The 26,062-nt window shown below is 55.3% G+C and overlaps 1 protein-coding gene across 1 annotated transcript; it reads right to left on the bottom strand.

Annotated features, from left to right (window-relative positions):
* Positions 1 to 487: 487 nt before the first annotated feature.
* Positions 488 to 25,659, bottom strand: Irs2 (insulin receptor substrate 2). Its single transcript, XM_047552355.1, has 2 exons — positions 21,126 to 25,659; positions 488 to 1,211 (listed from the first exon to the last, which is right to left on the bottom strand). Exons 1-2 carry the CDS (start codon positions 25,153 to 25,155, stop codon positions 1,207 to 1,209), a joined length of 4,035 nt encoding a protein of 1,344 aa, XP_047408311.1. The 5' UTR covers positions 25,156 to 25,659; the 3' UTR covers positions 488 to 1,206.
* Positions 25,660 to 26,062: the final 403 nt, after the last annotated feature.

Genomic DNA, 26,062 nt, shown 5'->3' with positions numbered 1-26,062 from the left:
AATTGCCACAACACTGAAATTTTCAGAACACTGAAAACATAAAACCAGGGTAGTCTTGTCAAGAATTTCTTTGACAAGTGACGTGCACTGTGAGAGACTGCTTTCTTCTTTCTTTTTTCCACTCTAGCACAGGGGCTATACGCCTCTTTTTTTTTTTTTTTTTTTTAATCAGTTTCTCTCTCTCTCTCTCTTTTCAGGGCAGGCTTGTTGGCCAACCTAAGAGCAGTATGCTAAAGAGAATACCTTTCAAAAATTAAATCTGCCAGGCCCAGAGCAGCCTGAACCGCCAGCATGCCTACGCGAGTTTTTGGTTAAGGAAATGTAAGCCCAAGATTCAGGACAGCAGAGGCATCTGAGCTCATGAATGGGACAGAAGGCTTTTGCAACTTGAAGTACCTACACGAACACCTACGTAGAGAAGGACAGACAAGCCTGTTAAAGGTAAAAAGAGTCACCCTCCCAGGTCCCCTCCCTCCCGCCCGCACCACCCGATACAACTGATGATTTTCAAAAGTAGGTTGCTTCAGGTACATTTAATAATTATTATTTATTAATCCAGCTTCCAAGTCCAATCCCAGATTTCACCTCCGTGGAGAACTGTCAGTCCCACTCGGGCTCTGTACCAGCGAACATGGCGGGTCCCTGGACTGGAATCCGTGTCACTGGAGCAGGTCAGCCAGGCCGAGGACCACGCTCGAGCCCCCAGGGCAGACATGCAGGAGGCCCCTGTACCCCAACCACGTGATCCGGCGTTACCTTGGACTGAGGTAGGACTGTGGTAGAGTTGAGTGTAAGCCAGTAAATACCAGATTTTACCACTTCGGTGGGTGTTGTAGCATCTCCTAGCATGCTGAGGGATAAATCTGCTTTGCCAAAATGAAAGTAAGAAGAAATGAAGACACCGGCCATGATCTAAGAAGGCCAATGAAAACATCCAATTTGCTCCAGAAAAACTTCTTCAGCTAATTTAGTTGTAAAATAAAACCAAACGCAACACACACTGCACAATGATGCATGTCCCGGCCGGGCCCAGCGAGAGAGGCAGGCGCTCTGTCCTGGTGGGTCCTGTCCAGTTCACAGATGTCTCAACGTGGAATCACCCAGATCCGACAGAAGGTCGCATGCAGCTTCAGGTTGGAAACATGCTGAGCATCTCCAAGTGGGTCTCTGCCGTCGACCTCAGGGGCGATGCGGCCGGACAGTGCTTCACTCTGAAAGAGAGAGCAGAGAACTCAGGAGCAACTCGCACAAGGGCAGGTGGTCTCTGGGATCCAGAAAAGACCCCCGACCTGCGCTTGACGGTCTCCATGGAAGGAGGTGCTGGGAGGAGCAGCCGTGACCTCCTTCCGTGTTGCACTGCCCCGGGCGCACCCTGAGCCGTCTGTGAGGGACGTCTGCAATTTCAATCCAAGAAAAGGCTCATATGCACTTTTACAAGTGACCCCAGCCAGTGAGCTACAAGAGATTGAGAGGCAAGAGTCCACCTTCGCACTGAGCACCTGTGCATCCGGGAACCACCGCAGGGCCGGGGGAACAAAAGCCATTACCTTCCTCACGGGGCTGCTGAGAAGATGAGCATCACACACCCCCTTGGTCCTGGTTGGATGTGAAGTGTCCCCAGAAGCTCATGTGTGAGGCAATGCAAGAAGGTTGTGAGCTGCAATGCTCAGATCATGAGAGGTGTCACCCAAGAGGTGGATTAATCCACTGAAGGATTAAAACGGTCGTGACTGGAGGCAGGTGGGGTGTGGCTGGAGGAGGTGGGTCCAGGGGGCGCGCCTTTGAGGTCTGTCCTGAGCTGCCTTCGTCCACCATGCCCTTCTCACCTCAGGCCCAGAGCCAGAGGCAGCCATCTATGGACTGAACCTCTGACTCCGTGAACCAAATATCTGCTCCTCTAACTGTTCCTGTCAGCAGCCAAAAGCTGAGGAAAACACCCCAGAGAGCTCAGGAAACCGCGCACCCTGCAGAGGGAGCGAGTGAGGCAGGCGCAGCAGGAGCCCACCCGCAGCAGGAGCCCACCCGCGCTGGCTGCAGAGAGCTCTCGCCCGCCTGGCTCTGCCTGGGGGCTGGCAGGCAGGGGGGCGTCACCAGCTCGCCGTCCAGGGCGGCTCCTGCGTGTCAAGCCCAGGTCTGCTCCAGGTCACTACTGCAGGGTCAGCTCCCAAGATCCCGGCACCTCCCCTGGTGCTGCCTTTTTTTTTAACTTTCTTGGTTTTTCAACTCCCCCAAAACATACTGTGAATTTTCCCCCTCACCAGACGGCAGCAAGGTCACTGGAACTCTGCTCGTTCTGGGCACTGGGTCCCAGGGCAGGTGACCCTCGTCCCCTCACAGCTGTCTGTCCCTGCCCTGCCTGTGGAGCTGGGCGCCTCTGCAATGGAGGAGAGCCCGGGCCCTTCTCTGGCCCTCACCTTGGTTTCCCTTTCTGTGACTCTAATTCTTTCTTCCGCACCTGGAGCTCAGAGGACTGACCCTGGCGAGGACACTGTGCACCCCTGGAGACTGCCCACCACCAACTCCAGGTTTCACTTCCTCCCGACAGAACAGCAGCCCTGCAGAGACCCACGCCGCCTCTACACACGGCCCTGCGAGGTGACATCTGGAGATTGTGCAGCTTTTCCTATTCTTCTAATGAAGTTTACAGCCTTCAAAAATCAAAAGGGGGTTCCGCAGACGAAGCCTGACACACACCCAGGCTCCCAGTTTCCTCCCAGGGACCTCGGTCACACCACGATGTTCCACTCTGCAGTGAGCTCCGTCTGCATTCCTTTTAAAGTCCCCGTTTGCTAAACTGGACTCAAGTTTTACTCGAGTTTGCATTTTGTCACTCAGGCCCTGATCATGAGATAATTCCTGCGCCAGAGCAGATGTCAAGACCCTGTGAATCCACTATAGAAAGATCTCTAATCAAAGTTTATTTTCACCTTAACAATTAAGCTAAATGAAGCTAAATGTCTCATGTTAACTCAAAGCCCATTATCTTGAAAACAGCTCTTGGCTTGGAGACGAAGCCTGCAAGCCGGACTGTGGTCCCTCAAACCCATTCACATTTACACAGGGCACCGGGGTGAACACCTGGAGATGAGCCTTGTCTCCTGCTATGGCTGCCTCCTGTCTGGGTCTCCTGGGGAGCTTCAGGCTCTAGCCGTGCTGCTCAGCACCTTGCCACTCCTGACCAGCTGGTTCACCACCTATTCCTCAGTCCTCTCTGGGCGCTGCTGCTGGCTCAGCCCAGAAGCACCACACGAATGTGAGAGGGCCAGCCATCCCTTAGAGGCATCCTTCCTGGAGGTGCGAAGCAAAGCAAGGGCCAGCAAGGGAAGACCGGCCCACACCTCAAACTGGACCCACCTCGACTTGCTGAGCCACAGCAGAAGGACCTATGGACCTATAGACCAAAAATACCCAGGAAGAATGCAGGGAGTAGAAAGGAATCGTGCCAGAAATCTGACTGCAGGTCTTCTATGTGTTACAGTAAGAAGGTCGAGACAGAAACTGGCCACCTCAACTAGTACCCGACACCCCTTTCCATTCCATTATCAAAAGAGCAGAATGTGTCTGTCCCATGTGCTAGCTAGCAAGGACACTGACCCAGCACGACCAAAGGGCACCTACCTAGGGGAGGCACCTGAGCCAGCAGGTGCAGGAGGTCTCTGCAGACCACGCCTGCAGCACCAGACACCAAACCCTGAGTCTGGCCCTGGGGGAGGCCCCAGGGAAGCCCAGGGTCTGGCCCTTCTGACAACTGCTCACTCCTCGGTGCCACTCGTGCTGCAGGCAGGAGGGCAGAGCGGGAGCCGGGAAAGGCTCCTGCGCATCTGAACCCAGCAACGGACCTGAGCCCAGCAACGAGCGCATTCTCCCCTTCCTGTTTGTTTGTTTTCAAGGTAAGTTACTAGTCTGGTTCATTCAAGCTAGGAGAAAAAAAATACTGTCTTATACTACTCCTATGACATCTTTAGTCCTTGGATGTTTATGCTTCCTTGATGAGATCCCAGCAAAAGTTTGTTTATGTCTGCTACCCCACTAGAAGCAAAGCGCCGGTTCTGAGCCCCGCCACACTGCTCTGCACTCACCCTGGGAAGGCAGACTTCCTTTGAACTCAAGGGGCCCAAGAGCAAAACAAAAAAGCAGCAGATTCCAGGCTGCCCACGTGCTCAGAGAGCCAGGCAGCAACCCCTCCTACAGAAAGTGCCTACTAAGAAAGGGACATGTACTCATAGTCACAGGGCTTGAATCTGCCACACCAAGCTACTGCATGCCTCAGGCTTGCTCTGCAGAGTCCTTCACAGAAGCACACTCACGAGTCACTGGGTGAACCAGACCCAGCAATGACCACTACCTGTGGCGGAGAAAGTTGCCCCACAGGACACGCCAGGCATTCCGGCTATCATTCTGGTATTTTTCCTGCTGTCCTTTGTGATAAATGACATTCCTATGTGGGGCAGTCACACGGGGGGGGGGGGGGTGTAAGCTAATTCCGCTAATTCCGGGTGGGCCAGCCATGATTCCATCCTTGCACTTAAAGAGCAATCAGAACGCAGAGGAGCCAGTGCCCGTGATAAAGGCCAGGTCTTCAGTCTGCTCTGACCTGCCCCCAAAGAGAGGGAGGGATGGAGGAGAGGGAGGGAGCGCCCACCATTGGGAAAGGGCAGTAAAACAAGCAGAAAGTATCCTTGTGACACCCAGGGACAGGTCAGCACCAGGGAACTGAGGCCCACGTCACAATCACATGAGAAAGACCAAGAGAGCATGGAAGGCAGCATTGTGTCAGCTACGAATGAGGCAAACTGTCCAGCAAATAAGATCAGGTGGCACTGCAGGTACTTGACTCATCCTGACTTTTTGTTATGATTTCTCATGAGAATTTGGGTTTGGACCTGTCCGACTGCAAGGTCATATTTCAGTGTTCAGAGTCTAGTCCACTCAGCGGGGTCACAGTAACCCCTGCCCACCAAGGCCTTGCCTCTCTCCTCTCCAGGAGCCCCTCGTAGCTGGTGCCCGGGCAGTGCCCACCCAGAGCAGGGAGGGTGCCTCCACACCCCCAGCATCTCTGAATTAGAAGTGTCATGCTGACTGCCAAGCCAGGCACTTCTTAGAGCGACAACTCACAACCACAAGCCAACACAATCAAGGGAGAAACCCTCGGCTGAGTTCAAACCCATCTTAGGCCCAACTCGCCCCCAGTTTAGACCTTCTTCTATTAAACACAGAATTACGAAGGAAAATACAGTTTTCAGTTGTAGGAGAAATTCCTAGAAAAAATGCGTCTGATAATTCAGTATCTCCAGCTTTACTAAAAGCAGCTCACTGAGAACGTGAACAAGAGTAAGGTGGCGAGTGATAACCAGCAACCAGAGATTCTGAGAAAAACGGTTGCTGCGACTTTCTTTTAAATTGGGGGGAAAATCACTCAGAAGGAAAATGTGGATGAATAAGCTGCTGCAGGCAGTAGGGACAAGGTCCACCAACCCCATGACAGCAGGACTTTCTACATGAGCTCGGACCTCTTCCTTCTCAACGCCTGTTGCGGGAGAAACCCCCAAGCCGCTCCTGACACAGTGCGGGCGGCAAGAAGCCAGCCTGGTTCCCTCATGGCACTGGATCCTTCCCGGCAGACCTCGCCTAGTCACCCAGCGAGTGGGGACTCCCACTGTCCCCTGCGTCCCTGGACTCTCCTCACACCACTGACCTTCCAAGGCACAGGCACCTGCACAGACTGGCCTGGCGGATTCCAGAGCACGGGACTGGGAGGACGGTTTCTTTTTTGGGCTGTCTGCTGACACGTGTCATGTGAGCTATTCTTCTATGGCAAGAATTTTCCACCCTACCTGCAGGACAGCATCCAGCACCATGTTGGAGAGTCTTCACATTCTCTGGCACAAACAGCTCTGAGACCAAGTGGCTCCTAAGCTGCTGAGGGACACTTCTCTGGGATCATGAAATGCTAGTAGCCCTAGGTTAAGTCCACACCAGGAAGCATCAAGGACCTGACGAGGTCTCCCCGTGGGTTCCTGGAAGACTGTGCTCAACCCCTCCCCCATGCCCCCACCTGGGCCACAGGGAGGTGTGGGGACGGGACAGGGCTCTGCTGCTGGACATGACCACTTCGTGGGGGCCCAGAGCTCAAACTTCCAATTGTACCATTAACTTTTTTACTTCTTTGAGTAAGTGTCACTGTGCATATTGAGAATCACAACATGACGCAACGGGATATATACAGTCAGGGGACCTGGCCAGGTAGGCGAGCAGCTCTATCTCAGAGGTACGTCTTCGTGACAAGAGCAGATCCATCACACTAGTTTAACAAGATCCCCTAATACGATAGGGTCTGCTTGCCCTAGTCACATGTCACATGCGTGTGCTGGACCTGCGGACTCGGGCAGCTCCATGTGCTCCCAAGTCCTCTTCTCTGCCTCTGCCGCCCCTCCTCCCACCCCTGATGGCAACCACAGTCTCATTCTTGACCTCTGTAACCCAACCTTTTATTATTATTTTAGGACCTACATATGGTACAAGAGAGCTCACACAACACTGTTCTTTCCCTAGCTCAGGGATATTAACTACGACACTATACTTGACACTAAAAAGTCACTCTGCGTGATGTGTGTCGCCTTAGGGATCTGTTCCCTGCTAGACCAAGTCTAACCAGGCCTTTCTTACCTTGGTGCCCCCAGCATCCAGCACAAGGCTTACTGGGTCCTCAATCACCCTACGTTGAACTCAACTGGAATTAAAACCCCAGGTGGTTTATGTCATTTCTCAGAGGCAGTAAAGGAAATAGAGTTTTCTGAAGAAAAAAAAACTTTAGGAGTAGATGAGACCCAGCATCAAAGGAAACCTTTCCCACCTCACCTGAGAATGACATTCTAGGCAGAGGTCAGTAAAGTACAGCCCCACCTGTCCCCTTACCTGTCTATGCCTACTTCCAGCTGAAGCCAAGTTAAGCAGCTGCTGCAGAGACCCTGGAGCAACACCCAACACCTGCCAGCTGGCCCTTCAGGGAAGGCGTCTGGGTAACTTCTGGTACGGAAGCCCACGAGAAGATCCAAGGAACAACGTGGGAGCGTCCCACGCGACGGTCCCACCTGTGGCTGCCGGACACCCGAGGCTTGAAAACAGCAAGCTTCTGTGCCACGCTGCCTACTACCAACACCCTGCACAGTCCCCGCTGAGGGTGAGGAGGGTGAGGAGGCAAGCCCAAAACCCGTGTGGGAAGCCAGACTCACTGTGGCGCTGCTGCTCTGACTGTGACTAAGTACACCCTAGGAGGACACCCAGCATCAAAGGGAAAGGGAGGTCACACCCACCAGGTCTGCCACTCAAGAACGCCAAATCCTTTCTCAGGTCATTTAAAAAGGTGACTATAAGCTGGACCTTCTTCCCTAATAAGGACATCTGGGACTTGGGCTACGATTTGCATTAAAATTGCAAATACACTGTAACAATGCAATTCTTGGGGCTGGGGTTGTGGCTCAGTGGTAGAGCACTTGCCCAGCATGTGTGAGGCACTGGGTTCAATTCTCAGCACCACATATAAATAAGTAAATAAGTAAATAAAAGTCCATCAACAACTAATAAAAATATTTTTAAAAAAGCAATGCAATTCTTTTCTGAGATTGAACACATTTTTGTACGTATGACTAATACTAATATAAAAAATATGGATTTTACATATACTGTTAAAACATTTACATCTAAAGTTACAGATCTTATTTTCTATTTTTCCTGTCAAATTAAGGAAATGTGGAGTGACTAATTCCTTCAAAATATACCCATATCCAAATGACCTGTTTTTATATATCATTTCAGTGAACCTTTCCTTCAAGTACTTGAGCAACCATGGTAAGTTCCTCCCGCTGTCTGACCCTGCATGAGACAGGGCTACGGCTCGGCCTCTTCCGGAGGAGCAGGTCGCTCCGGAGCCCTCTGGAGTGTGTGCCCTCTCCCTGGGGCTCTGCGGCCTACGGGGACAGCCGGGCGAGCTCAGGCCCTGCTTGATACGTGGCGGGGCCCCACAGGGCCCTCCACACGCGGAGGCGCCGCAGCAGCACGGGGTGCTGGGGTGCCCGGTGGGCTCCCTGCTGCATTGTCGCTACAAGACTCCAGAGGCTGGGCTGCTGGGAAGAGTGCCTCCCCGCGCATGCACTCAGCAGCGGGGCCGCTCAGTCACAGCCCCGTCCTCCTCCAAAATGGCATCCAGGAAGGACATCACGAACTGCAACTTCTTGCAGCAAACAGCAAACAGGCCACAGGGCAAAGGACCAGCGTCCTTCGGCCAGACGAGCAGACCGGAGGGGAATGCGGGGCTGGGAGCCTGGCCCCCTGAAGCTCCCAGTTCTCACAGGCTGCAGGAGGACCTCTGCCCACCAGGACACCAGGACACCAGGACAGGACAACACACCCAGGCATGGTGCTGGCCCACCGCAGGGCAGCTGTCCCAGGACCACACCCGCCCCCCTGTGACACGTGCTGCACAAACGCAGGGCACGGACAGGCGGCTCGCTGGGCCCTCCCTCCCTCTGGTTTATACAGAAGGGGCACCGCAGCACCAGCAGGCGCTTAGATCCCCGGCCGAGGCGAGAGTCACTGGCTAGGGACAGTGAAAGTCCACTCACTAAAACAGACAAGTCCTCCCTGGGGCAGGGGACACGGGCCACCAGTGCTCGTCATTCCTCTTCCCTGCCTCCCCAACCCCATGTGGATGCCCCAATCCACCAGGACGGCTCTACCTGCAACTTGGCCTGGCCGATGGCCTCTAACGCTGGGTGCCCAGATCCCACCAGGCTACTCACACACCCTTGCAGGGCAAATGCCCCGGGGCCCTGAGGCTGCCCGCGACCTCGAGTCTAGACGGGGCACACCTCATAAAGGACGACTTGTCTGGCAAGACCTTGAGAAGTAGGAACCCTACAGACATTTCCAGATGCTGGTGAGCTGGACTGCCTGGTCAGAGAGCTGGCCGTGGTGTTTTCCATAGGCTCCTGGGGACGCTGGATGAGCGGGCAAGCTGGAGAGGTGGCTGGAGACTGTGCAGTCTGGCTCCTGTCCAGACAGGCTCGCTGGGACCACAGGGGGACACGACTGATGGCAACCCTGTCCCCACCCAGCCTTCTCCAGCAGGAAGGAAGCATCTCAAGAGAAAACCAGCCCCGTGGAGGCGACTCCCCAGCTGAGGCTTGGAAAGGGGAGCGTTCTCAACCGATCACAGAGAAACGCCTCTTATTTGAAAAGGCGGAACGGCGAGGGAGGGCCTACGGGAGCACACGTCCAGTGCCTCGAAGCTGGGCCGGGCAGGGTCCTCCAAGACAGACAAGAACAGAGCTAAGGAGAGGGACCTCACCGACACCGCTCTGCTGACCAGAGTGACACACAGGGACCAGCACACTGTTCGCCACGGTCACGCCCCACGCCTCACGGGCTTAGTGGCTCTCCTCTGGGGGAGCTGGGCCGCCCTGGAAAGTCCACTCGACCGTGCAGGACGCTTCAGCTGTGAACCCTGCGCTACCCAGTCTATGAAACCACCACGAGTCACTCGCGCCTCCACTCCTCTTGGAGAGTAACAGGTCATCTTGTAATTTCCACTTGGAAGGAAAAACTAGCAACAGCGCTAACATACACGGAAGATGAGGCCCTATTCCTACGTCATCAGACGGAGAAGTTTTTCTAAGACATTTTATGAATAATACCTTTTTAACAAGTGTTTCCCAACAGCTGTCACACGGAGTCGTAAGTCTAAAGAAAGATCTAAACACTGTGAGCTTCCCCACGACGCAGGCTGTGACAGCCACACGCCCCTCGGTCACCTCAGCTCTCAACTCCCTCCACAGGCACCTTCCCGTCGAGTCAGAATTCCACAGAGGATGTGGAATTGTAAGTCACCTCCGGACGTCCTGCGTTCCGTCACTCAGCTTCCAGACCAGGTGGAGAACCGCACTCATCTGCCCGCGCGGAGCAGTCTCGGTACAGCAGCGGGCACTGGGTGCCCGGCCGCCACCAGAGGAGTGGGGAGTGAGCAGGCAGGCGGTGGACGGGCACAGGGAGTGCCCTCTTCTCTACAAGATGCACAAGGGCCCACCAGAAAGACTCCACAGCCAGAGCACAGCCATGTGGCTAGGCGGGCGCTGAGGAGGAGGACAGCAGGAACCTGTCCTCCAGGAGGCTCCAGAACGCTCTGCAGACCGTCACAGCCACTGCAGCAACGTGGCTCTCCAGGACCAAGTCTGCCGTCCGCGACTCGACATCCGTGCTTCCCTCCATTCTGCTGTTCAGGCTGCAGACACTCCCCTCTGGATTCCCCAACCTCAGTGACATTTCAGGGCCTCTGTTCCACTGGGAGACTTTATGTGTTTTTGTGTAAAGGAACTCAGGAATGCACATAAACCTCACCAAGTACAAATGCCACCTGGGGCCACCACGAGGCCAGGCTAGGAAGGGCTGGCACCAGCACAGTGCGCTCCCTGCAACCTCACTCTCACCTACTCTTCTCTCCTGAGTTCTTGCCAGCAGCTCAGACGCTGGGACACACTAGGCCATCTCCTGCCCCAGGGCCTTTGCATGGCTGCCCCCTCCTCACCTGTGTGCCTTCTCCCTGGGAGTCATCAGACTGACTCTACGCCCCCTCCGGTCACTGAGTTCAGATGCCATCTGCCTGCCATATATCCCAGAACATTTCTACCACTTACCACACGTCTGTCCTACACACACCTCAACAGGGTTCGTTCCTAGGTTTCGGAGGTAGATAGCCTACTGAGGACTTTCTTTTTAGCTTGAAAAACAACCATTTCTTGTCAGCCTCTATTTTTGTATCATTCAAACGGATGAAATGAGCGTGAAGTAGTCCACAAGTAACAGCCGTCGCCTGCCACGGTCCAGCCTCCCCATACTTTCTACCCTTCCCATGGCCCGAGGGACGTTTCTGCCACTCCTGGGTTTTGGGGTTTGTTCTGGGAAGAACTCCAAGAGGTAAGTGGACAGGTAACCTGCCTGAGCCCACCCCACATCAGCCTGAGGGACTGGGCACAGCGGCACGCCCGCCAGGCCTCCCTCAGGTGGTGGCCCCGCTGGGGAGGAAGCGGCTCACATTCAGAGCAGGGAGCAGCCCAGGACGGCTGGGGCAGGGGAGCGGCCTCCACAGGCAGGAGGGGGCTTTCCTGCAAAGCCAGGCGGCTGTGGAGGGTGGGCCAGGGGCCCCGGCGGGTCCTGGGAAGGCAACCCTAGTGCGGATGTCAGGGAAGTGACCGCAAATGGAGCTATTCGGAAGGAAAACACGCACGATCCTACGAGACGTTCACGGGTCATTCATGAAAAAAACGTGAACTAAGCTCCGAAGGGCACACTGGACACAGGCAGCCAAGCGAGCCAGCTGTCTCCCCAGGCGGAGCCACGGCGGGCCGTGCCACGGAGTTCCCGGAAGACTCCTGGCCACACGCAGGAGCAGAGTGGGCCACATCCAGCCTCTGGAGCACCGGCGTCCCACCGCCCCAGGAGCCCGAGGAAGACCAGGGTGAGGGCGAGCCAGCACCCAGGCACAGCAGCAGCGGCCCAGCCAAGCCAAGGCCCCGCAGGGGACCAGCTGAGGACGGAGCTGAGTCCTCCAGCAGGGCCACACACCCTGCAGGGTGGCTCCAGACGATCAGAGCGGTCTCGCCCAAAGGCAGCTCAGGTGGTGGCTGTCCAAGCTGACCCCAGGGCCCAGAGGGCAGAGCCCTCCTTTCTCTTCTGCCTCTGGAGCAGGCACAGCTGTGCCTGCACACCAGACTCCCAACAATCAGACGGGCCAAGGCACCAACTGCACGATGCCCTGAGTGAGCAGCCCAGGACCCCACAAACTCTGACCCCTCCCGCTGAGCCAGGTGAACCCAGGATTCAAGGGAGACACACACACACAGCTGACCTCACTCTGTGAACTCCCTTGGGTGCCCCGTGCCGGGAAAATGAGATTTAATGCATTGTTTCATTTTGAACTAAGACCACGTGCTGATCCAGCAGGGCTGATAACTACACTGGAAAAAAAGCCCAAAGGCAGACTGAAGAGAAGACGGGCTCCATGGCATCTGGAAGATTCTAACAGGACCCTAGACACCAGGGTGCCATTACATGCCGAAGCCACCCAGCCTTGAAAAGCCTGTCAAAAGTAAGATCTCAGGAGTGTTCACAAATTCGTTAACACTTGTGTTTAGGATGTCCTGTGTGGTTTCCGTATCTAGTACTTCATCACAGTTCACAACTAAAATTCAACTTTCTTTTTTTTTTTTTTGCGGTACTGGGGATTTGAACCCAGGGCCTTGTGCTTGAGAGGCAAGCACTCAACCAACTGAGCTATATCCCCAGCCCTCAACGTCTTTCTTAACCAAAAAAATTAAAGTTAGTTTTCTGATACTGCTGTTAAAAGAAGTTTAAAATCCTGCTCTCACAATACTCTAAAGGAGAAAGATTTTGTAGTTTGGGAATGAAGGTGCTTTGCTAAAGCACTCGCTTGACGTGAGCTCAATGTGTGCCGGGCGTCCACCAGACAGTGTGACTCAGTTCTCCACAGAAGTCGCGCCAAGCACGTTGGGCATCCAACCAGGAGGTGTAGGGTGGCCTCTGGGATGGCCCTCTGTGCCAGCTGCACGTGTCCAGTGCTATTTTAGGTCATGCCTCCTATCACGTCAGAATGACAGAAGCAACTCAAAAACGTGCCCAGGACTCTTCTTTTCCAGGCATTTCTGCTGTTTGGAAAGCTCAGGAGCTTTGCAGTGTCCGCAGGACACCAGGGTCCTAGTACCTCCATTTCTGACCTCTTCACACAAAAGCAAGCTGCTCAACTCTCTAATCCATGTCGTGGTTAATCCTGCTTATTGCGCAGAGTTTCCAAGTACTATCTGCATAGTTTTTAAATTTAGTAAGGACATCTTGGCCTATTTCCAAGACTCGTCTCCCTGCTTTACAACCTCCCCCATTTGTCCATGCACTGGGGGCATGTGAAGCCCTGAACAGAGAGGGCAGAGAGCTGGGGGGCCTAACCCAGGGGACAGGGTCCGGTGGCTGCTCCCACATACCTAGGAGCTCAGGGGATCAGATGGTGCCTGGCCCCAGTGCCTAAGTCCAGTGGTTTCACAGCACTGGGCAATACAGGAAAGTGCTCAGTTCCCGGCCCTCTATGGAAGGCAGAAGCTCACGGAAGAATCCACACCTTGCTCAGGAAGACTTCTGAGCCCATGGCGGAAGACTCCCTTCACAGGACATCGGAAGCTTAGTTTTTAAAAGCAACTTGGTGAGTGTCAATAAACCTATTACCCCCAGACAGGGGACTCTGAACCTGTCCTTCCTAACCTGGAGAGAAGTTTCCTCGCCCCACCTGGAGGCTCTGGGCGGTCATGTGCTGCCATCTGCTCGGAAGTCAGCGTTCCCTTCCTGGATGCTAAAGGGACTGACAGTCACTGGGGACAAGACGCTGAGCCCCCAGAGCACCAGGCCATGTGTCTTATGAATTTGCATGTGTTTGCTCAAGTATTTCTTTTGAAAAGGGTGTTACAGTTATATCACTACAAATTAAGTTTTTAGGAAAACCATTTTTCTTCATGTAAAAGTTCTGTTGGATGATTTCTTTCCTTAAAATTAAAAAAAAAAAAAAAAAAAAACCTTAAAAACATTAAAGGTGCTGGTGAAAACCTCAGTGAAAAACAACCCCCAGAGGCTCACCACCCAACAACCTAATTGGTCCTTAGCAAATTCTAAATTGATGAGCTTTAAATACAATCACCATTAGGTGGGTTAATGACTATTTCTCGGGGACGCGTTCATGCCGATCAGCGTCTGACGGTCCACCCCCAGGAGCAGTGCATCGTAAGGACACACAGGCCTGCCCCTTCGCGATGGGATTAGCGCCCAGGGTGAGCACCTGCAAGGAGCAGGACTTCTGCTTCCCCAGAACACCCAGCCCTCGGATCTGGACTGTGCCGGGCTTTCTTCTCCTTCCTAACAGCCGTGACCCTGAGCATCCACAGCTCTCACCCTGCCCCCCCACTTCCTCACTTGGACCTGAGCACGTCTTTCAGGCTTCCTCGGCCTTTCTGTCTCTGTGTGAAGCATCTCACTAACTGGTGTCACTTCTGCACATCCCAAGTCGGTCCAAGGGGAGCAGGCCGCATGCTGAGAGAGTCACTCAGCACCCAGGGGACCACAGGAGCCAGCCACGCTTCCCCTCCTCGGCCCACTCCTCCTTCACACTGTGTACGAACAACACTCTGGTAATTAAATCCACGACCTTGAATCAGATGCCAGAGGCACCTCGCATGGCCCCTGTTTTCACAACCTTAAAATAAGTGACATTATGTCAGTGGCTCCTGACTCTTCACCCTCACGCTGCCCTGGGACTTCTCCCTGCCTGCCAGCACACTGAGCTGAAGGGTGGATATTCTGGGAGGAGGTGTGCTTCCAAACGCAACAGCCCACTCGCTGTACTAAAACTTATCTAAAACCAGCTGGAGAACAGGAGTTTTCCACTGTACTCCAAGCAAGGTCCAGGAAGGAAGGCTGGACCCCAGAACCGAACCAACGGACAAAAGGATTATGAGCTCTCAGCTTCACTGGCAAAAAAATCTAAGCTCTTCAAATGGCAGGTGTGAAACTGGTTTTAAAGAAAATAAAGGGTTCCTACCAAGCCCAGTCTTCTTCCTCAACTGTCCCCACTGTGGAAGGAAAGTAAGCAACTACCTCCAAGTGAAATGCAAATCAGGACCCTAACCTGACAGCTGCCCTCCAGCCTCAGCAGGGTCCAAGTCTCTAGGCAACTGTTATGCGCCCTCCCCAGGGGACAATTCCACTGGGAGCACAGAGCCTGGGAGGGGAGGACAACAGGGGGCTGACCCCAGCCATTCCTCCCCACAGTGACCCTGGGCAGCTCACTTGGCACTCTGAGCTGCAGGCCTTTATTCTTCCCAAATCGGATAGAGCTGATGCTGTTGTCATAAGGTTTCTGGAGCCTGTGGGAAGGTGCAGCAGAAAGATGTTTTAACACTGAAGTGAGAAAAAATACCTTTCGAATTTCACCCAATTCTTTTGCCCCATGCAGTTATCTTTCAATACCAATCAGACCAGTGGTTACATCTTCATGGCATTCAACTTCAATAGTAGTCTTTCAAAATCATTAACTGGCTGCGATATTTTGAGACTGTGAGCTACATTTATACTTTGGTGGCAAGAGAGGGCTTGATTTAAGTTCACAGGATGCAAAGAGAAGGACCATGTCACGTTCATGAACACTAATAATGTGTGTTAACGCTCTGCAAGCACATGGTCCTTTTTAACCTAAACACATAACTTTAAGGTAATAACTAAAATCATACGTGACAAACTATCATTATGCCTACTTTTATGCCTTGAAAAAACCCAAACTTGATACTACACCATAATAATTCACTCGAGTGCTTATAAGGATTCTGTATGAAGATTAAAGTAACAGCAGATCTACGATTATGCTTACAGTTCTCATGTAAGGTTTAACATGATCCAAAAGCAGATCATCAGTATCTGAGTTTCAATTACAAAGAAAAAATTCATGCTCCTCAGACCATAATTAGATGAGATCTTATGAAACTGCATGCGTGCACACACTCTCATGTACTGCCCCAAATATTTATTTCTGGAGAATACTGATACTATTTAAATATTAAAAAGCCCAGTATTTATATGGCACAATGCATGTGATCATTAATCTTTATGCTGTGGATCTGAGTATTCGATCAAATATCCTAAATTTTAGTATAGGCACAATAAGCAAGAGTATTTTTATAAATATTGCTTGTGTGAATAAACAGCATATACACATGGCCTAAGAAAACAGAAGAAAGCTTAAAGACACATTTACCCATTCATTTTGGACAAGTAAACATGATTTTATGCAAACTTAATATTTTTCTAGTCCAATAAAAAAGAAATCAGTGCTGCTAAATTGACTGTTTTATCACTTGCAAGCATGCAGCCTGTGAGTTTTAACCCAATTCTACTTCAGCATTATTTGCACCAAGGAAGCAAACTACATATTCCCCAACTCTCTTTATTCAAACTTTCTCCTATGCATATTATTTTAGCATGGGTATTTTTTAAAGAGTTTCACCTTTATGATTTAATATTAATTGCCTTCTATACCAAGAGGTCTCACATAGCTATATTCCCAAGTTTAGCCTTGCCTGCCAGGTTGGTATCTTGAAAGACACTGAATACTCAAAAGCAATCACAGCCCCCAGCATTTCCTCTGCCTGGAATGAGGCTTCACCAGTTCTCCCCAGAAAAAAAAAAAACAAAACAAAACACCATGGAGCCCTGCCAACAATTCATCTACTCTAACTGGTTCCAAGTAACCACAGCCTTGAAGATCACATTCAAACGAAATAAAATTAACAGAGTATCCTGCTCAGAATGTGCATAGCATTGTTTTCTCAAAACCCATGACCTGATGAACAACATAATGTTCTAACGGACAATTTCAGAGAGTCACAAAATTTTGTTTTGTCTACTCAAATGCCAACTTAGAATGTTCTGCCCAGCTTGTACAGAAACATACATCCTGTTCATGTCCACAGAGAGAATCCACAGCCACAGGTCCCGAAGGGAAGGAAGGCTCGGGCTGGGACGGGGCTCTGCTTCCCCAGCCTGTTCTCACCGCTTCACTAGGCAACGCAGATAAACAGGTACGATTACATTTTCCCTTCAGTTTCTAAGGTGAAATGGGAACACCTGATTCTGTGCTACCCCCTGAAACAAAACAAAACAGAAAACCTTTCCACTTGCCAAATCTGATACCAAAAGTTACCTAGCTCCTGGAACTGCACTTCTAAAGAAAGTGCATTAGTGGGAATCTTAATAGAAAACCCTTTATGCCCACGCTCTCACTAGGACTTCTGCAAGTTCTCTTCAGAAAAAGATCTTCATTTTAATACTGATCCTGCTAAAGAAAATCAGCAAGCACAACTCTCGTGGGGGGGGGACGCAAAAGATGCGAACATTTTCCTACTCTAACCCAACCAAACAGCTGTGAAGTACAGCTGCAGGAGGAGCTGCCCCAATTAAACTGACTGAGTGGGGCTGGGGTTGTGGCTCCATGGTAGGGTGCTTGCCTCGCATGTGTGAGGCACTGCGTTGGATTCTCAGCACCACATATAAATAAATAAAATAAAGGTCCATTAACATCTGAAAAATAAATAAATAAAATCAACTGACTGAACTCCAAGACCGAATAAGGAATTAAAAACCTGAAGTTTAGGGGTTCTTGTGTCCTCATGCTGCCTGTATTAAGACCTAATTTTTTAAAAATGTATATTCTATTATACATTCTCATTTTGTCAACATTTCTTAATACATGAACAAATCCCAAAAGGGAATTCAACGGTCCCTTTCACAGAGGCCAGGAATCAGATGCCATTTCCCTCCCCATTATTGTGCCCTGTCATTTCAAATGTTACTTTTTAACTTTGGACAGTTTTCTATAGGACAGACTTTCTGCCTGTGTGTTTGCTGCCGGGGATGGAGCCCCAGCCCCACACGCAAAGCACTGGCTATACTACTGAGCTCCACCCCAGTCCTTGAAAAATCTTAACTGAGGGCGAGCAGTGCGGAGCAGTCCTGCCTGCAGTGCGGGTCCCTGGGCGCGGGCTTTTCTTTTTTGAACTCAGGATGCCCATTTACCAAAGTCTTTCCACAGTTTCAAAGTAACAACTACCATCAGAATTTCTGGATTTATGACCACTTTCCTTCCAAGGAGCTGAAAACACACTTGCTGCTTCAGGTCTCCTTTCCCTCCCAGCAGCCCTGAGACACAGGATGACAATCACCCCATTTCACAGAAAGTGAGAAGCAGGGATCAGGTGGCTGCCCAGCGTCACACGGTGACTCACAAAGAGCAGCCACCAGGAACCTGGCTTCCTGATTCCACGCACTGTGCTTCCTTCTGTGAGGCACTATTTTTATAAAGGTTTCTCTTTCAATAAAGGAAATGGAGCGGGTCACGTGACTTTCATTCACGAAAGCCCGTGTGTTCGTTAGCACCTTACTCCCTGTTCCTGCACGTGCAGCCAACGGAGGCACCAGAACTTTCCCAGCCCTTGCCAGCTGGGACTCAGGCCTGGGCGGGCCAGGAGTCCCTCAGATTTCCAGAACAGGCTAATTTTAACATCAAGACTTTCAGACGTACATCGTGACTTTTCTGTTCCTCTGAAAACTTTTCTCACAATCTTTTTATTCTAAGACATGAATGGAGAGTCCTTTCATCAAACAATACAGATGCTTTCTGTGGTAACTCTTATCTGTTTTATACATCCACAGAAGCCAATTTTAGAATGAAATCCCACTAGGGAGGAAAACTAAAATAACTTATTTTAGAGAATATTAAAATAACAATGCAAAAATATAAAAAGTTAATTTTAAAAAGCAGTTCTAAAGAACAGTAAATTCTACGGTATGTTTCCAGTTCCAAACAACAAAACTCTTAACGTATTGGTTGGGTTTTTCTATACATACACACACAACACAGAAGCAACCTTCCCTGGCCCCCAAATAAGAAGCATAGCTTAGCCTTTGCTCTGAACTGTAAAGATATCGACACCTAAATGGTTTCTGAATCGGCTCTTGTGTTTAAAGCGCTCTGCCATATTTCCAGTCATGCTGTAAACAACTATCGAACGTTGCTGATGCCACGTAAGCAGACACTAAAGAGTACCCAGGGACCCCATAACCCTCCCCCAGTGACTCTGGAGGTCTCCACCGAGTGCTGGCCTTGTCAGCACGGCCGCTAAGAGCCAGGGCAGGGCGGCCAGCAGCCGGGAAGTGCCTGTCCTACGCCTCTTCAGAGAAGTGCTGGCCCTCTTCAAGGACACTGCCTTCTCTGAACTTCTAACCCAGGAGCACCACAGCCCCCCGCCAACCGCCCGCGTGTGAATGGCACAGAATGGATGTTCTTGCTGAGGTCCTGGAGGCGCCCTTCTGGCTCAGACCTCGGGAAGGAGCCATCTGACCAACATGGCTCGCGGCCCCTCCCGCTCTGCCGCGCTCCGCTGCTGCTGGTTTACTGGAAACCTGATTTGCCACACGAATCTGTTTTCAACATGTGGTTTTGGCGCAACGGACAAACTCCAGTTAGCTATTTTTCTTTAAAATAGGCCTTGTGCTTTGCAGAAGGTGGTCTGCCGGGCGCCACGGCGCCCACGGACCTCGGAAAAGCAGCCACCACACCGACCTCTTCTCTGCTCAGCGACCCAGGAGCACGCACTGCTGCTTGGCTTTCAGAGCGTGAATCCCAGCAGCCGAGAGGACTTTACACCGGGGGAAGCTCAAGACCAGCCACAGCAGGGCTCTAACTAAACTCACACCTCTGCGTGTGCAAGGGCCCTGTCTCCCAGGAAGCCGCGTCTACCAGAAAGGCCTGGAGTCCTACAGGCCTGCAGCCCGCCCGCAGCCCCGGCCTCGGCTGCCTGCCTGAGGACCTGTTCCGGGCCCCTCGGTCCCATCCTCCACCGAGAGCAGGAAGCCGCTCGTTCTCAGGCTGTTTGCTGATAGGCTAGACCTGGGCGAGGTAGCTCTTCCACGCTCACTCTGGCGCACACCCAAGTGGGCATACCAACTAAACGTGCGCGCACATCTCCCGCACTCAATTACACTCACGCGGCTGTGTTTACATGGTCCATGTCTTAGAAGGCAACTAAGCTTTCGACCCCCATCACACTGGCAATTTTGTAGTGTTTAACGTGACTCCAGCAAAGTGACCTTCAGTTGAGTCTCCATTTACGAGATGCATTCTGACAGCTTCCAAGTGATTTAATTAGATGCTGAAGCACCACACTCCTGACAATTCGCCATGACTTTTCATCTTCTATCATACAGTTTTAATAAAAAAGGAAATAGCCTTTCCTCTATTACAGGGTGTTCACCCTACAGCTATAATTTTAAATTGCTTGAACCAACAGTCCCAAGCATACTATAAAACATATACTGGCTTCAGACTGCATTAAACTGGTCTGTTTACTTAAGAACAAAAGGCATGTGGAATCCCAGGCCCCTCCGTCAAACCTTCGGAGCCCTTGCAGATTATGCACCTTCGGCCATCATCCACCAGCCTCCCAGTCACAGGAGAGACTACTGAGTATGTGCTGGGTGTTTCCTGGAGTCTATCCTGCAGCCATTCCACAAAGAAACAACGACAACATCTGAAACACGAATTGAACACCCAAGCCGCTCTGACTCCTCCTCACACACCATTCACAGTCTGGGACGGTCAGCTGCCACTCTGTGTTCAGCTGCCACTCTGTGTTCGATGGGACCAGGAGGAAGGGAAGGGGCACCCTCGCGTCCAATTGTTCTTGAAAAGACCTGCTCCTGTTGTCACTTGTTTTCTCCACAGCGTGAATCCTGGCTGCACGCTGGAGTCTCCAGGGAAACGCTGGTCCTGGACTCCACCCAGCCCTGCGTTCCCTTCCGGAGTGCCACCAATCTCCCCCGGGGAGCAGAGTGCAGCAACAGTGCAGCAGAGCTGGGCGGGCTGCAGGCAGCCGCATCAGGAACCCTGGCTTGTGCGGGGAGCTCTCCTGGCGACGCCAGGCCCGCTCAGGTGTAAGAACAGCGCTGCCATTTCAGCCCTGGGGAAACAGGCCTCTGAGGAGAAGCTCGGGAGTTCAGGCGCGACCATTCCCTCTGGCAGCCACCGCACCCAGTGCCCACTCTGTAAGGACACGGGGGCCTGGTTTTACAGCCCTGCGGCTCAGTGAGTCTCAGCTGGAGCCCAGCTACAGGCCACAAGGAGAAGACAGGTGTCCGCAGGCCCCGCCCAGCCCCACTGCACCTAGGCCAGTGCGCTGCCTGCCTGCAGTGGAGGACTTCCTGATGCCCAAGGCAGGGGAGGCCAGGGGGCACCGGAAATGGGCCGGGCCTGAGGCTGAAGTCTCCCTCCCATGGGAAGGCGGCACCCTCACCCCAGAGGTTGACAGAACTTGACAAGCTCTTTGGAGGAGGGCACCAGGCAGCCAAGAGCCAGGATCCGAGCCAGCAGCTGGCATTTAGATCAAGGGGCCCACAGGGAAGAGAGCAAAACCCAGAGACGCACCCGCTGCCCCGCCCTCCGCCCCCAGCTCAAGGTTAAAAGGCCTCACCTTTCACGATGGTGGCCTCTTTCAAGTGATGGGACAAGAAGTCAATGCTGGCGTAGGTGTTGGCCGAGGGCAGGGCACCAGGGCCCGGACCACCACACACCCCGCTGGTGCCGCTGCCCCCCACAGTGCTGAGGAGACCCCCAAGGCTACGGGTCCGGCCCCAGCTCTTGTCTCCTGGCTGCGGATGCTGCATCTGCACCTGGGGGGACAGCCCTGGCTCGTCCCTCACGTCGATGGCGATGTAGTTGAGGCCATTCTGGAAACCCGCAGAGGTCTCTCTTCGCATAGGCGAACCACTGCCCCCAGGACAGCCCACCAAGCCCCCAGGCTGGCCGGGGGCCCAAGGCCGCACCTGTGGCGGTGGAGGCACAGGAAGCGATGGCTGCAACTGACCCGGGGATGTGGGTGGCTCCTCGCTGGCTCCAAGACCCCCACCCAGGGTGCCCCCTCCACTACCCTCGCCGCTTTTCCTGAGAGAGACATTTTCTACAGAGGCCGAGCTGTGGCGCTTGGGGTTATGGGCGAAGGATGGGGACACCGGGGTGACTGTGGTGGTCGAGGAGAAGGTCTCCGAGCTGTGGCGGCGGCGGCCCCCCTGTGGGTCTGCACGGATGACCTTGGCCCCCCGATGGGGGTCTGGGGGCTGGCTGGCCTGCAGGAAGGCTTCGACCCCTGACACCTGATCCATGAGACTCAGCCTCTTCAAGCCCGATGTGGGGCTGGTCACTCGGGCACCTTCCGGTTTGGGGTGGGCCACAATGGGTTGAGGCGGGGTGGCAGCCACACCAAAGGCCATCTCGGTGTAGTCACCATTGTCCCCAGTCTCGGAGGATGTGGAAGAGGCAGCACTGGGGCCCTGGGTGGTGGCAGCGCCCGATGCTGGAGGCAGACGGTACGGTTCCCCTGGAGGAGGCTGTGAAGAGGGCTGTTGCTGCAGGGAGGTCGGAGAGGCAGGAGGACGCGGAGGCAGGGGTGGGTATGGAGAAGCAGCCTCGGGGGAGAGGAGGGCATCCAGGGAGCCCACAGGGTCCGCACTTCGGACGCCCGGCTTGGGGGACTTGGGAGAACTGAAGTCCAGGTTCATGTAATCGGACAGCGGGGAGCGCTGCCGGCTGTCACTGCTCGTGCCCGGGGTGCCCGAGCCCAGGGACGAAGCCGGGCTACTGGCGGACAGCAGCGAGGAGGATGAGGCGGCCGATGCCAGCAGTGGAGGCGCAGGTGGTGAGAGGCGGGCACCCGCTTCGCCAAAGTCAATGTTGATGTATTCTCCAGGGCTCTTGGGCTCTGGTGGCAGGGGGTACTCATGCATGCTGGGCAGGGTTTGCAGCCCCTCCAGGGACAGGCGTGTGGGCCGCACCGCCCGGCAGCGCTGGCTCAGGAAACCCTCTGGGCGGCCACCACTGCTGGGCCTCACAGGTGAAGGCACTGCTGGGTGATGAGGCTGGGTGTGGCCACCCCCGCCAGACCCAAAGGTGCTGGCCGAAGGGGAGGTCACTGGGGTGGCCTGGGGTTCCAGCCTCTCCTCTTCCAGGATCCGTCCCACGGGGGAGCTCATGAGCACGTACTGGTCACTGTCCCCACTGGAGGCATAAGGGGCCTTGTAGGAGCGGGGCAAGGAACTGTAGCAGTAGCCAGGGACGCCTTTGAGCACCTCCCCACTGCCGTGCAGGGCCGCTGAGAAGAAATCGGGCGGTGTGCCCGCGGTGCCTGCGTCGCTGGGGGACATGTTGAGGTAGTCCCCATTGGGAAGCAGCTTTGGGTCGGCAGACTCCACTGACAGCTTGGAGCCACACCACATGCGCATGTACCCCCTGTCCTCGGGCGAGCTTTCCGCGGGGGAGCTGGCCTTGTAGCTGCTCCCGCTCACTGGGAAGGTCCTGCTGGCCACAGAGGCGGGCTGTGGTGCTGCCGCTCCCGTGGGGGGCAGGTCTGCTGCAGGTGACACTCGTGGCTGCAGGATCTGCTTTGGGGCGGACACGCTGGTGGGGCTCATGGGCATGTAGTCCTCGCTCTTGCAGCTGCCGCTGCCACTGCCCATAAGGGCTGCACCAGGGGTCATGGGCATGTAGCCATCATCAGCCCCCAGATTGCTGCTGGAACTCCTGTGGGATCCAATCTCTATGTCCCCATAGTCCTCTGGATAGGGGTGGTAGGTCATTTTGGGAGAGGAAGTGGGGAAAGAAGGGCAGAGGCGGCCTGAGCTTCCAGAGAAGGTGGCCCGCATCAGAGTGTACTCATCCAGGGAGGCAGAGGAGGGCTGGGGCACTGGCCGCTGCCTAGCAGGCGTGGTCAAGGAGTAAGTCCTCTTTCTTAGTCCTCTGTCCAAGTCCTGGACCCCATCCCCTGAGACTCTGCGATAGGGGCGGCCACAGTGGCTCAGAGGCCTGTCCATGGTCATGTACCCATACAACTCACCCCCGCTGCCATCCCTGGCTGGGGGTGTCTCAGCGATGGACTCGGGTGTGTTGCTCCTGTGGCTGCAGAAGGCTCTCAGGTCACCAGGGCTAGAGCCGTATTCGTCCAGGGACATGAAGCCAGGGTCACTGGGGGAGCCTGAGGCGGAGGCGCTGCCGCTGGAGGGCCGCTGACCTGGAGGGTGATGCAAGGGGTGAGGCAGGTGGGGGTGCGGGCCCGGCGGCAGCGGGTAGGAGCCTGAGCCGTGCCCGCTGCTGGACGACAGGCTGCCGGGGCTGGTGGCAGCCGGGGGCGAGTGTGACACTGGCATGGACATGGAGCGGCTGTGTTGCAGGGCGCCCCCTGCCGGCGCCAGCGTCACTTTGCTTCCGCGGCCACCGCAGCCGCCACTCAGGGTGTGCGAGCGGCTCAGGGGCGCGCGCACCGGCCCAGGGCTCAGGGGGCTTCCAGCTACCGACACCGGCCTGCCGGCCGCCGCCACAGTCCCGGCCGCAACGCCCCCGTCGCCCTCACTGGCTGTGCGAACCCGGCACGAACTACACTTGGTGGCCGGGGGGGTGGCGGCCAGGCTATCTGTGCGCGAGCGGCGCACCAGGCCTGTCTGACTAGGGGGCAAGTTGACCAAGTGGTGGTGGCGGCGCGCACCAGGGACGCTGATGGGATGCGTGGCGGACGATCCCGACGACTGGCTTTTGCTGCGCGGCCGGAACTCGAAGAGCTCCTTGAGCGCCTTCATGGCCTCCAGAATGGTCTCGTGGATATTCTGCGCCACCACCGAGTCGTCGGCCTGCATCCACAGCTCTCCAGGGCCCGTGACGGCCGAACGGCCCACCTCGATGAAGAAGAAGCTGTCCGAATGGCCGCAGCGGCGAATGTTCATGAGCTGCAGCGTCACCGACGGCTGCTCGCAATTGAGCTTCACGAAGCCGATGGTGCGCGCCGACAGGCACAGGCGGTACACGCCCGTCAGGTTCTTGCTCTGGCCCAGGCCCTTGGGCTTCAGGTTCACCTGCCACACCTCGCGGTAGGCGGTCGAGGCGGGCGCCACGAGCCCGTAGCTGTCATCGGCCGCGGCGGCGCCGGCCGAGCCGCCCAGGGCGCCGGGGAGGGAGGCGCTGCAGGACGCGGCGGGGGCCGAGGCGGCGGGGGCCGGGTCGCCGGCGCTCGCGCGGCCCTCGCTGACCAGGTCCGTGAGCGCGCGGTACCAGCCTTCCTGCTCCTGCTCGTTCTCCGCCGCCACGGCGAAATACTCGTCCTTGGTGTAGAGGGCGATCAGGTACTTATGCTTGGCGTCCGCGCGCTTGTTGATGTTCAGGCAGCAGTCGAGCGCGATCACCCGCTTCGGGGCGCCCGCCTTGCTCCGCCACTTCTTCTCGCTCTCGTAGTACTCGAGCCGCGGCGGCTGCGGCGCCGACCCCCCGCCCGCAGTCGCTGTCGCCTCGTCGCCAGCCGCGCCAGGCCCGCGCAGCACGAAGAAACGCTTGTGGCCGTGCTTCTGCTTGCGCAGGTAGCCGCACTTGCGCACGCTGTGGTTGTTGTTGTTGTTGTTGTTGTTGAGGTTGGGGCCGTCGCCGCCCGCCTGCCCGGGGGATCCATGCAGCGGCGGGCTCGCCATCGCCGGCGCTTCAGGCCGCGCAGCCCAGCCCGGCGTGGAGGGTCTGGTTGAGGGCGGAGGGGCGCGGGCGGGGGCGGCTCCCTGCCACCCGTTCGCCCCGCCGCCCGCCGGAGCACGCGTCCCTCCGGCCCAGGAGAGGGAAAGGTCCGAGGAGGCCCGCACGTTCCGGTGGCGCAGCGCCTTCGGAGGCTCTGGAGGATGCCTGGCGCGGGCGGTGGCCGCCCCCCGGCCCGGCTGCCCGCGGCCGCTGCCTCCCGGGCTCTCGGGCGGCGCCTGGGGACTCGCTGGCTGGGCCGAGAGTCGGGGTCCCGGAGCCGCGCGGGGCCGAGCCTAAGGCGCGCGCGGCCGCACCTTTGCTGACGCCGCGCCGCGCTCCAGGAAGCCGGGGTGCACCCGGGCACTCGGGGTCCGCGCCTCTGCTGGGGCTGCTATTGCTGCTGCCAACGGCGACCCGAGCTCGTCGCGGTCCCCGCCGCACAGTGAGTAACACATCGCGCACCGAGTGACTGAACTAAGAAGAGCAAAACAACATGTGACTCGGCGTTACGCAGGCACACACGGCGCGCCCGCCCCGCCCCGCCGCCCGCATTGGTGCCGCGCCCCCAGACGGACGGCGCGCAGGACCAATGGGCGTGGGACCCGGGGGGGCGGGCCGAGCGCCCCCGCCCCGCCCCGCCCCCCTTTCTCCCGGGGCCGCGTTTCCCGCCGTCCCCTCCCCCTCCCGCGGAGGCCGGGGCCGGGCCGGGCCTCATTAATCAGAGGCTCGTTGTGGATGCAGCGGAGGAGATGCCACCCAGGGCGGGAAAAGGGGCGCGGAGGAGGGGCGGGGGCGGGCCGCGGCGGGGAGGGCCCTTCCCTCGCGCCTTTGACTCAATTAATTGGACTCCGAGCTTCCGCCGGGGAGGGG

The sequence above is a fragment of the Sciurus carolinensis genome, chromosome 5 (assembly GCF_902686445.1).
Source record: "Sciurus carolinensis chromosome 5, mSciCar1.2, whole genome shotgun sequence".
In the NCBI taxonomy this organism is placed as follows: domain Eukaryota; kingdom Metazoa; phylum Chordata; class Mammalia; order Rodentia; family Sciuridae; genus Sciurus; species Sciurus carolinensis.
This window is presented reverse-complemented; position numbering and strand designations above follow the sequence as displayed.

Excerpts from the sequence above, each read along its gene's own strand:
- Irs2 (XM_047552355.1), bottom strand. The coding sequence starts at position 25,155 with ATGGCGAGCCCGCCGCTGCATGGATCCCCCGGGCAGGCGGGCGGCGAC.